General features: G+C 42.2%; 1 protein-coding gene across 1 annotated transcript in view; it reads left to right on the top strand.

The window, feature by feature from the left end:
• LOC111967937 (extracellular serine/threonine protein kinase FAM20C) overlaps positions 1-12913 on the top strand; it is a 73333-nt gene that overhangs the window by 51174 nt on the left and 9246 nt on the right. The window contains exon 4 of the mRNA XM_070444940.1: positions 10195-10287. Coding sequence (XP_070301041.1) covers positions 10195-10287 — 93 coding nt within the window. The remainder of the gene's footprint in view (positions 1-10194; positions 10288-12913) is intronic.

Genomic DNA, 12913 nt, shown 5'->3' with positions numbered 1-12913 from the left:
CAACCTTTGTCAGTGTTAGAACCACTTTCTGAATGCTAGAGTTTCAAAAAGAGGATTGAGCCAGTCTATGCAAAAAAGAGCACCAGCAACTTTGAGAGTGAATTCTTTTTGACGAGCCGTATAGCCTACAACCTATGTTTTAGATTGGCTACTTGAATTTCAAAAAAGGACCATTCAAGATAATAAGATGGATTCTGATCATCAAGTGCTTGTTTTGGCAGCATGCTCTTCAAAATGAATCACCTTCTGAATGAGCTCATGGGACAAACGACCAGAGACCATCCATTCAACTTAACTTCCGAAATGTGGTTTGGGTGACATTACTGTAGCTAATACAGTCAAGATAAACAACAGAGGCATGGTCAGGAACCCCCCCCCATCCCAACCTCAGAGGGCAATTCTAATTATTAACAACAATAGCAGTGGGGGTTGTCCTTATCCTGCAGTAACTGGGATAACAATAGTCAATTCCAATTATGTGAAAAGGGTGATTATGTTATTGTCACAGAAGCAAACTGAACATTTAAGTAGATGCATGGATGCTTGGTGATTGTTGACATCAATCTTGGAGCTAGGAACAGAAGCATTTCGCTGCACCCGCTATAACATCTGCTAAATATGTGTATGACCAATACAATTTGATTTGATTTGAAAATCAACCTGATCTTCAGCAAGACAAAATTATCCTTTGGCATTGTGATAGGTTGAAGCAGGTGTTATGGAAGTGTGGTTCAATTCATCAATACAGTATAGAAGGTCTAACTAGAACAGCACCAGTAGCTATTCTACCTTCACTATTCTACATGAACTATTCTACGTTCGCAATTCTACCATCGCAAATCTACCTTTGCTATTCTACCTTAACTACCTTCGCAATTCTACCATTGCAAATCAGTCTTCGCTATTCTACCATCACAAATCTGCCTTCGCTATTCTACCTTCGCTATTCTACCTTCGCTATTTTATCTTCGCTATTCTACCTTTGCTATTCTACCTTTGCTATTTTACCTTTGCTATTCTACCTTTGCTATTCTACCTTCGCTATTCTACCTTCGCTATTCTACCTTTGCTATTCTACCTTTGCTATTCTACCTTTGCTATTTTACCTTTGCTATTCTACCTTTGCTATTTTACCTTTGCTATTCTACCTTCGCTATTTTACCTGTGCTATTCTACCTTTGGTATTCTTCATTTGCTATTCTACCTTCGCTCGCAATCTGATGTCAAGCTCCATGTTCAATACAATGGAGACTCAGTCACATTTGCTCCGCTGGGCTCTCCTTAAAAAACACTCTTTAGCTCTTGGAGTTCCATGCAGGAAAAGCTAGACTAGAATAGCTTGCAGGACATTATTTATTTTTAGCATTTCTTATATCAATAGACTATTCGAAGAGGGATGCAAGCTCTTTTTTTCTGAATGTTAAATACAGCAGCCAGAGAAAGAGGCGGTAGGCTAATAACATTAGGGGAAATATTATGAAAGGTATATGAGTCAACCTACCGATTATACAAATAGGCCCTATTATTTCGAAATTAAATTCGCTAGCCTATACTTGTAACTTTGTAGGCCACGTGCTGCACCAGAATCACATGTTATTTTGCTTTACCATGGTTTGAACGATGTGCGTAATTCCAGTCCATATAATACATTTTATATAACCTTTATTTAACGAGGCAAGTCAGTTAAGACACATTCTTCTTTACAGTGACGGCCTACCCCGGCCAAACCCTAACCCGGACGATGCTGGGCCAATTGTGCACCGCCCTATGGCACTCCCAATCACGGCCGGTTGTGATACAGCCTGGAATCAAACCAGGGTCTGTAGTGATGCCTCTAGCACTGAGATGCAGTGCCTTAGACCACTGCGCCACAGTACAGTCATACAGTTCACACTCAAAAAGATTAGCCTACTGGAGCTAGTTTAATTTATTTACCCAAGAGAGCATATAACTAGCAACATCTATGTGCTTTTATGTTTTTCTGCCGTGAGTAATGTGGAGTAGCCTATGTCATATAGCCTATGTTTTGGATAACAGCACAATAATTTGGCCTTTTTTAGGCTTTGGGTCATTAAATGAATTTAATGAATGGCTCATCAGGCTCAGGTAGCATCTGGTTTGAATGTTCATGCTGATCAAAGCTTTAATCAAATCCAGATATTTATATGCTTTACAATGCTTTTGAATGACACTTCCAGTTTTGGCAGGAAATACCGGGTTACCATAGGAAAAGTGATTTATTCTCAGGATGGAACATTTGTAAAATACCTGGCAAATATTTGACCGTAGCCAGTATCCCCGTGGAATGCTTTCGACACCTTGTAGAGTCCATGCCCTGACAAATTGAGGCAAAAGGGGGGGGGGGGTGCAACTCAATATGAGGAAGGTGTTCCTAATGTTTAGTATACTCTGTGTATAGATGAAATCAGTACTTTGAGTGTATTATTACTTATGGCGGAAATTCAATTAAAACTTATGTTTCACACCTTTTAGAATTAAAAGCAGTCTTATCTCTTGAAAAATAAATGCCCTGTCAATGAGGATAACCTGGATAAATAATGAATTGAACGTAGTTAATTCTGCATCAGAATAGAGTTGAAGCCCAGGTGCTGTAGACTAGAAAACTTTCATCTCCCTGAAAACAGGCTCTAAGAGTATTATTATTATTCCCTTATGATGAAATGAAATAGAAACCTACAATTGAATACAGCACTCCTTTTTATTTGAAGGCAGTGGTACAACAAAGTGTTGATTCCACACTTCACTCTGCGACATCGTTTATTCATGCGCTTTATTCCTTAAAACTAAATGAATACCTACACCTTCATGTTTCACGCCTTTTATAATGAATTCGTTTTTCATGAGCACTTCATTCTGCATCCCTGTGGGGTTAGTTATATAATATCCTTTAGGTGTTGTTAGAACTAGCACCATAAAGCCCTCCATCTCTCTTTACCAGCCCCACGGTGAAGCCTCATCTCTGGGCTGAGAGACACTCCACACTCTGCCTCTTTACGTCACAGGGTTGGATGTTATTAGCCTTTTTATAATGCTTAGTTGCGTTCTCAAGCCCAGTTTTTTATTAATCAAATACATTTTAATTAAATGGAAGCCCTTTATAATTTCCTGGCGGCTTTGATGATGATGCACTGGAAATAGAATGAGAGAAATGATTATGAATTTCTGAGAAATATTGCAGGCTTCAGTAAGACACTGAAGTGTGCTGTCTTATGCTGGACGGTTTGCTGATGTTGAGGTTTGAAATACACAGGACTGAAAGCTATAAATAATATGCAGTTATAGATGCCATCACTGAACAGGACAGCATAGACCTGAGCTCTGTCTGTATATGGAGAGAAGAGACGTCATGTATTCTAGTGCTGTTGCTGCTTATAGTGCATCTCCATGTACAGATGTATGATCTTAATTTGAGCCAAATAATCCTGCAGCACCAGGAAATGTGAATTTTTATGTGGATTATAATGAARGGACATTTTTGTAGGAGTTGATACATTTTTCGTGAGGACAAATCAGGTCTCAAATTTCAAAGTGGAAATTACAAACTTGAGAAGTATTTTAAAACTAAAATACACAACAATTTTGAATTTTCAGCTTTTCAGGAAAATTCTCAGCAATAAAATAGTGATCAAATTAAGACCCTACATCTGTAGCTACTGTTGCCTCTTTAGGGAGATGGGATGTGGGTGGCATGATGAGCTGCTATGCAAGTTCACTGTAGTCCCTGGCTGTGATTTGGGGATCTGAAATGCTGAGGATAGAGATGGAGATTGAGGAAGGCTGTCAGCAGCTGCGCTAGTGAGCGGTAAATCTGTCCCAGATTATGTATAGATGATTGATCCCTCTTTATGGCCTGTTGATGTAGCTGCCTGCCTTGGTATTTACAGGATGTCATTACAACAGGGCCTGGTAGGGGAGGTTGAGGAGGCCTGCTGGTGGAGTATTGTAGTGAAGGATATTAGGATATGCCTGTCAGTTTATCTACAGTGTGTGTGTGTGTGTGTGTGTGTGTGTGTGTGTGTGTGTGGTGTGTGTGTGTGTGTGTGTGTTGTGTGTGTGTGTGTGTGTGTGTGTGTGTGGTGTGTGGTGTGTGTGTGTGTGTGTGTGTGTGTGTGTGTGTGTGTGTGTGTGTGTGTGTGTGTGTGTGTGTAGGATTACAGATCTCGTCCTGTATTGCTTTGCAGGTGCAGGATATGTCAGTCCTTAGCTGTCTCTTGCTGTCATCTTGAAAGCCTCTCAATAACACAATAACACTGACATGCAGTTCTGAGTTCTCCTGTGTTCGCCTTGCAGAGGAAAAACACATTTCATGGTGTCTTGCCACACACATTTACCCTCTAATAACTGTTTCAAACAGGGATTTCCATGTAGGTCTTTTTTATATAAACGCAGGCCTTTTGAAATGGATGCAATGTAACTGACTGAATGTTTATTCTAAGGAGTTTGGTGGTTTAATTCAAAGGGAGGGATATTTCCATCTATTACCCACCAAGCAAGGTCTAAGAATCTGCAATAGCCCCCAGACTAGTAGTTATTAGTGTTTAACCCGTTGTTTAAATAGCTTAGGGAGTAGACACACAAAGGCACTGCCTGGTGTTTTAGAAGGGAGCTGGGTCAAAAGGTAATGCAGAGAGCTGCCCTGTCAGTCTTCTCCTGACTCTCCTGTCATCTCCAGTCTCTGTACTGTGTGAGAGTGAAACAAACTTATCCCGCTGGGCCTTGAGAAAAACACTGTCTCCAAAGCCACACGCCACGCTCTTCCTTTCAGTCTCTCTCCCTCTCATACAGTACCCCCATGAGCCTCCACACGCCAACACACTAACCCTCTCACTCAGCCAGCCTCTTCCTCTCTCTTCAACCAGCCTCTTCGTTCACGCCTTCTTCCTCTCTCCACACCAGTCTCCGTCAGCCTCTTCCTCTCCACGCCAGTCTTTACGTTCAGCTCTCTTCCTTCTCCAAGTCACAGTCTTCTGTTCAGCCTCTTCTCTCTCCACAGCCAGAGCCTTTAACCATTCTCCCTCTCAGCTGTGGGATCTGAGGCATCAGGGGGGGACTGAGGAGCGCTGGAGGGTCTTTACTGCTCTTAGAGAACACACACACACACACAACACACACACCACCACACAGCACACACACACACACACACACACACACACACACACACACCAACACACACACACACACACACCACGAGCACGCACAACACCAAACACACACACCTCAACACACACACAACACACACAACACACCACACACACACACACACACACACAGCACCATCATGAACCACAATAATTTTACACTGGACCACACAAAGGCCATGGGTGTGTGCTCTGGGTAACAGTTCCTCAGTGGAATTTTTACTGCCTAGCTGAGTACCTGTCCACACACTGCCTCTCCCTCACATAAACAAGACAGGGCAGACTGGAGCACACTCAAGGCCACAGCCTCCTCCTCCTCCTCCTCCTCTTCTTCTCTTCACTACTCTGCTCCTCTCATTCTGACCCAGTCAGTACATACAAACACTGCTCGCTACGCCACCACTGTCTGTCTGATCATTAAATCAGTATGAGACACACCAGCCCGCGGAGCAGGACACCATACAGTGGTCATGTACACTAGATAACCTCTCCCATTTCAACTCTGTTTTCAAATGTGCTTGGGGGAAGATACACTTAGAAATGAGGCGCCTCGTTTCCAATGCAACAACATGATTATGTTTGCGTTATATTTTTTGTCATTCCTCTCATAAAAACTATACGCTGCTTTTGTAGATAGATATGTCACCATCAGGGAGGACCTTTCCAATGACCCTCCTCAGATGTGTGTTGCCTTTCTCCTGTATACAGCTCTGAGGTCAGGCCTGGCGCTCCAGTGGCCACCTCCTCATCTGTAGGCTCAAAGTCCCTGTGGTCTCTCTACTGTAGTGCTGTGTGTCTGTCCACAGGGGGCGCAATGTCTGTCTGGGTATACAGCTCAACACCTCCCCCTAAAGCTAGAGAGGTTATAGAAATGTATTGTGTAGAACAGATGTGATTCTCTGACATATAGAATAGGGACTTGTATCAGCTCTACGCATGCCATGTTCTGTCTGCAGCATTGTGGACATGTAGCCTTACTAAACAGGCCCCAGAAGGACACCATGTGTCATGCAGTCAGCTCCTCATCTTGTGTGTCTGGATGATAGATGACACATAGTGGAGTCAGCCTTTACATGCTCCTCTAGGGAGGCGTGATGCCCTTGTCCTTTTACTCTTTAAGTCCTTTACACAATTGTTCTGCCACATCTCATCTAGGGTTTACTGGAGCCCACAGTAAGTACACACGTATGGTTGCCAAAATGACTTTGGGACAATGTGACTTCTCTGCCACTTGTCTGTTCTTTGTTGTTCTGTCAGTGAGAGAGGTCAGGTATGAGATGTAGTGTACAGTAATGCCTATGGTTTTCCTGTTGCGTACTGCTACTATTCTCACACTCCAGTGTTTGCAGACAGGCTGCAGATCTATTGGCTGCTTTGGCCCTCCAAGCCGCCATGCTGCCAAGAAGCTGTCTAACTCTGGAGTGTAAACTATGTGTTTATCCCCTGCTTCAGGGTCATACACAACAGCCTGTTGTTGTGATTGTTGCGGTGGGTGTCGTGTGCGCGTGTGTTGTGCTGTGGTGTGTGTGTGTGTGGGTGTGTGTGTGTGTGTGGTGTGTGTTGTGTGTGTGTGTGTGTGTGTGTGTTGTGTGTGTGTGGGTGTGTGTGTGTGTGTGTGTGTGTGTGTGTGTGTGTGTGTGTGTGTGTGTGTGTGTGTGTGTGTGTGTGTATTTAGCTCCAGCTGTATATATGTAAAGACAGAAAACTCAGCAGCAGAGTGACCAAAAAAAACTTTGATTTGATTTGACAATCCCCTCCTCCCCCTCTCTCTTTCTCCTCCTCAGGCCGAGGTGTAATACCATGCTCCAGATGGATAGCTTTATGGCATTTGAATTAGATGTGTATTATAGTAATTACCCAGCCTTCCTGCCTCTGGGCGAGCCACTCATTGACAAAACCGTGTCAACACCGGATCATCTCTGGCCCGGAGTAGACAATAAGAGGGGAGGACACACACTTACACACACATCATGCATGCACACACACACACACACACACACACACACACACACACACACACACACACACACACACACACACACACACACACACACACACACACACACACACACACACACACACACACACACACACACACACGCATGGGCACATACACACAGTGTCGGGGGGACACAGCAAGACAGGGTCTTACCAAGCCACTGGACCATAAGTTCACACAGTGAAAACATGGTGTGTGTTCTGTTGTACAATGAATCTATATTTTTTCTTTCACAGGGAAAATATATTATAGTTAATGTGTGAGTTGATTGGATTCAGGAGCCTGAATGACCTTGAATCATAGGACTGAATGTTGCCTAAAAAACGGTGTTAAGGGTTATAGACTACTGTGTGCTTAATATTTTCTACTAATCTCTGAGATGTATTTGATATTCTGTAATGTAGTAAATCTATCAGTTATGATCATAACCAAAACCCTACGTAGACCTAAACATCATCTTTCTACTGTTTTCTATTCTCATCAGGCAAAACCAGTCTTTTCAATTAACAGTCCCTGTAGAGTCTTCTTGGAAGGAGAAGATATAATCTGCAGGCTGATGGCCTTTGAGGATAGAGAGAGAGATAGAGGAGAGAGATAGAGTGAGAGAGAGAGAGGGGAGAGAGAGGGGGAGAGATAGAGGGAGAGAGATAGAGGGAAAGAGAGGGGAGAGTAGAGGGAGAGAAAGAGAAAGAGAGAGAAACTGAAAAGAGAAGAAAAAAGTAGAGATTAATGCGTGAGTTTCTCCGGTGAGTTATTTAATGTCTGGGCATAGTCTCACTACTTAAACATATCACACACTGAGGGCTGTCAGAGAGAGAGAGGATGAGGGTTGGGGTGAAGGGGGGGTAGAATAATATAATAGAAACAAAGAGAAGTGTCGTAAAAAAAAGAGAGAGGGAGGGTGAGAAAGATGACGAGGAAGAGAGAGAGCAGAGTGCATGCCTTGCCAAGATAAGAATCTGTTTCCAATCCCCTCTCCTCTGCTCACTACCTCTCCCCAGTGGGAGATACGGCTGCAAGTAGGTATGGATGTGGAGGAGGTTGCAGACGCATTTCTCCTGAAACGACCTCTCCTGTATTGTGTTTTGCTCTTCTGAAGCTTATGTAAACAAACGAGGCATGTATGAGGCATGTCATTGATTTTACAGTGACGGAAAAGTCCCATCTCAGCTACATTCCTTCTATTAGTCAGCAAATATCCTGATTACACTGAGATGTTGTATGACTTGTGGTATTTTTCCGTGAGTACCTGAGTTCATGAACTGCAATTCAACTTGCTATCATGTCTGTTCTGAAAAACATCACTTCTGAGTCCGCTCGTTACAATCTACTGGTTCCAAAGTGTCTGTTCGTATTTCGTCACCTTCAATGCCTTTGACTCCTTTGCACCTCGGTTGTCCGGTCTGTTGGGCCCTGTGAGAGGTTAAGCCTTACAAAGCTGCTTTTATACAGAGTCAGAGCTTTCAGTCAGAATGTGTGTGGAATCCAGGGAGGATCATTGGACTCCAGAAATAGGTAAAGTACAGTAGTGGATTTCCTTTTATTTATTTATTTCACCTTTATTTAACCAGGTAGGCTAGTTGAGAACAAGTTCTCATTTGCAACTGCGACTGGCCAAGATAAAGCAAAGCAGTGTGACACAGACAACAACACAGAGTTACACATGGAGTAAACAATAAACAAGCCAATAACACAATAAACAAAGTCAATGACACAGTAGAAAAAAGAGAGTCTATATACAGTGTGTGTCACGGCCGTTAACAGAAGAGGACCAAGGTGCAGCGTGTAGCGTACATTTTCTTATTGAATTAAAAGATGACGCCAAACAAAAAACAACAAACACTACAAAACAAACCGTGAAGCTAAAGGCTATGTGCCAAAAACAAAAGTCAACTTCCCACAAGACAGGTGGAAAAAAGGGCTACCTAAGTATGGTTCTCAATCAGAGACAACGATAGACAGCTGTCCCTGACTGAGAACCTACCCGGCCAAAACATAGAAAATACAAAAATAGAATAGAATACCCACCCCAACTCACACCCTGACCAAACCAAAATAGAGACATAAACAGGATCTCTAAGGTCAGGGCGTGACAGTGTGTGCAAAAGGCATGAGGAGGTAGGCAATAAATAGGCCATAGGAGAGAATAATTAAAATTTAGCAGATTAACACTGGAGTATAAATGAGCAGATGATGATGTGCAAGTAGAGATACTGGTGTGCAAAAGAGCAGAAAAGTAAATAAAATAAAAACAGTATGGGGATGAGGTAGGTAGATTGGGTGGGCTATTGACAGATGGACTATGTACAGCTGCAGCGACCGGTTAGCTGCTCAGATAGTTGATGTTTAAAGTTGGTGAGGGAAATAAAAGTCTCCTAACCTTGAGTCTCTCCAGTCCCAAACACGAAGCCACAATACGATCCACACAGGTTCAATTGTGGCTTCACCTCTGTTAGAGCTCCAGAGAGGGGTCTTGGTATTGTGGCAGGCAGTGTGTCTTTGTTCAGAATAGTAGTTGGCTGAAGTTGGCCTCTTGACACTGATCTGAGGTCACCCTTACAGAAAAAACACATGAATTTCACATGTGATCTCATGTGACGTTAATATGATGACATGTGACAACATGTAAAAGCAACTTGTGATAACATGAAACTACAAATGTGAAAACATGATCTCATCTGAATTTTTTTTTTTACAACAGGGATGCAAAATGTCAACTAAAACTACATGAAACTACACGAGACAACATGTGAGCTAGAAATCAAACATTCCAAGAACATCATTGCCCTTTCAGAAAAAACTATTTTTGGAACACTTCACATGTGAAATCATGTGATTTTCCACATTTGAAATCAAGTGGTTTTTCTGTAAGAACAGTTGTTGTCATCTTCCTCCTAAGCCTTAAGACTTGGCTTTAGGGAGGAGAAGCTGATCCTAGATCTGTGCCTAAGGACAACGTCTACCCAGAGCTTGTTTTCTTGTAAGGGCTAATAGAACGATGTTATAACCCACTGACCTCTGCCCTTTCCCCTGCAGGCAGACCCGGGAGCAGGAGACGCCCCCTGACTTCTTCTACTTCTCGGACTTTGAGAGACACAATGCTGAGATCGCTGCCTTTCATCTGGACAGGTAAATCACACACACACACACACCTGTACCTGACACGAAGAATCCACAGGGTGTGTGTGTGTGTGTGTGTGTGTCAGTGCATGCGTGCATGCACTGTTTTTATCAAGTGCCTGTTTCTATCTCTGTGTGTTTGTGTACGTAGGTGTCTCTCTGGCCCCGTTTATACCTGGTACTAACATGCACCCTTGCCCATGTCTTGTCCACATTCTGAATGTGCCCACATTTTTGGACAGGTGTAGATGATTAAAATATGCATTGTGATCTGATTGTGATCAGATCTTCCTGACCACCTCCGGATGTAGTAAGGCACGCATTGTGTCTAGATATCTTACAACAAGTTTAGACAGATCTGGACAGTGAAATCGTCATTATCCCACCGTCTAAAATCATTGACAGATGGCACCATTGACTTATGGCATCAATATGTGTCTTAAAATAAATAAAGAATATCTGTCAAAAGATGTGCATACAGGGTAGGACCATTAAATCTGGTCACAATGTGGACCCAGTGGACGGATAAGAGACACATTTTAATACCATGTGTAAAACGCATGTCTGAAAATGTGGGCGCAATCAGTATGTGGACAAGATCAGGAAAAAGGATGCATGTTAGCAGCAGGTATAAACATGCATCATGTCTGTATATCTGAGGAACAGTTTGTTAGAAGGCAGACTTCTGTGTGTTCCTCTATTAAGCTCGAAACATCAGGAGGCCCATGAGTCATACTCACTGAGTTGCTGAGCACTGCCTTCCTGTTGTTATAGGCTGCATCCCTGACACCCTATTTCATACATAGTGCACTACTTTTGACCAGAGCCCTATGGTGCACTATGTAGAAAATAGGGTGCCATTTGGGATGTGGCCTATAACAGCAGGAAGGCCATAGGGCTCCAGTCAAAAGTAGTGCACTATTTAGACAATATGACGCTTTTTGGTACAGCATACTACCCTGCAGCATACTACCCTGCATCCCACCCTGCAGCCTCTGAAGCTAAGCAGGGTTGGTCCTGGTCGGTCTCTGGATGGTAGACCAGATGCTGCTGGAAGTGGTGTTGGAGTGCCAGTAGGAGGCACTCTTTCCTCTAGTCTAAAAAAACATTATCCCAATGCCCCAGGGCAGTGATTGGGGACATTGCCCTGTGTAGGGTGCTGTCTTTCCGATGGGACGTTAAACGGGTGTCCTGACTCTCTGTGGTCACTAAAGATCCCATGGCACTTATCGTAAGAGTAGGGGTGTTTACCCCGGTGTCCTGGCTAAATTCCCCATCTGGCCCTCATACCATCATGGTCACCTAATTACCCCCAGCTTCCAATTGGCTCATTCATCCCTTCTCCCCTGTAACTATTCCCCAGGTCATTACTGTCAATGAGAATGTGTTCTCAGTCAACTTACCTGGTACAATAAGGGTTCAATTAAACAAATAAAAATAAAGGCACACATCTGATTTAACAATGACTGCTGCCAGCCTAGCTAACCCAACCACCCAGCTCTGTCTGCCTGTCTGTCTGCTTAGGAACTCCACTGGCTTTACAAGGCTTTATGACCTGCCTGTTGAGAACGCATTAATGATCATAGGAAAATATCCTGGTTGTAAGAGAGGCAAACAAATGGGTATTACTATATAATAATACTGCAATGGTTACGATCCGTATTATAATAATACTGCCATGGTTACGATCAGTATTCTAATAATATTGCCATGGTTACACTCCGTATTATAATAATACTGCCATGATGGTTTAGCTCCGTATTATAATAATACTGCCCTGATGGTTAATCTCCATATTATAATAATGCTGCCATAATGGTTAATCTCCATATTATAATAATGCTGCCATGATGGTTAATCTCCATATTATAATAAAACTGCCATTATGGTTAATCTCCGTATTATAATAATACTGCCCTGATGGTTACACTCCGTATTATAATAAAACTGCCATTATGGTTAATCTCCGTATTATAATAATACTGCCATGATAGTTTAGCTCCATATTATAATAATACTGTCATGATGTTTATCTTCCATATTATATAATACTGCCATGATGGTTTAGCTCTGTGTTATAATAATACTGCCATGATGGTTAAGCTCCGTATTATAATAATACTGCCTGATGGTTTAGCTCCGTATTATAATAATACTGCCATGATGGTTAATCTCCGTATTATAATAATACTGCCATGATGGTTTAGCTCTGTATTATATAATACTGCCATGATGGTTAATCTCCGTATTATAATAATACTGCCATGATGGTTTAGCTCTGTATTATAATAATACTGCCATGATGGTTTAGCTCTGTATTAATAATACTGCCATGATGGTTAGCTCTGTATTATAATAATACTGCCATGATAGTTTAGCTCTGTATTATAATAATACTGCCATGATGGTTTAGCTCTGTATTATAATAATACTGCCATGATGGTTTAGCTCTGTATTATAATAATACTGCCATAATAGTTTAGCTCCATATTATAATAATACTGCCATGATGGTTTAGCACTGTATTATAATAATACTGCCATGATGGTTAATCTCCATATTATAATAATGCTGCATGATGGTTTAGCTCTGTATTATTAATAATACTGCCATGATGGTTACAAAAGATCAGCTC

The sequence above is a fragment of the Salvelinus sp. IW2-2015 genome, linkage group LG8 (assembly GCF_002910315.2).
Source record: "Salvelinus sp. IW2-2015 linkage group LG8, ASM291031v2, whole genome shotgun sequence".
NCBI lineage: Eukaryota > Metazoa > Chordata > Actinopteri > Salmoniformes > Salmonidae > Salvelinus > Salvelinus sp. IW2-2015.
Note: the sequence above shows the minus strand (reverse complement) of the source record. Positions and strands in the feature narration are given on the sequence as shown.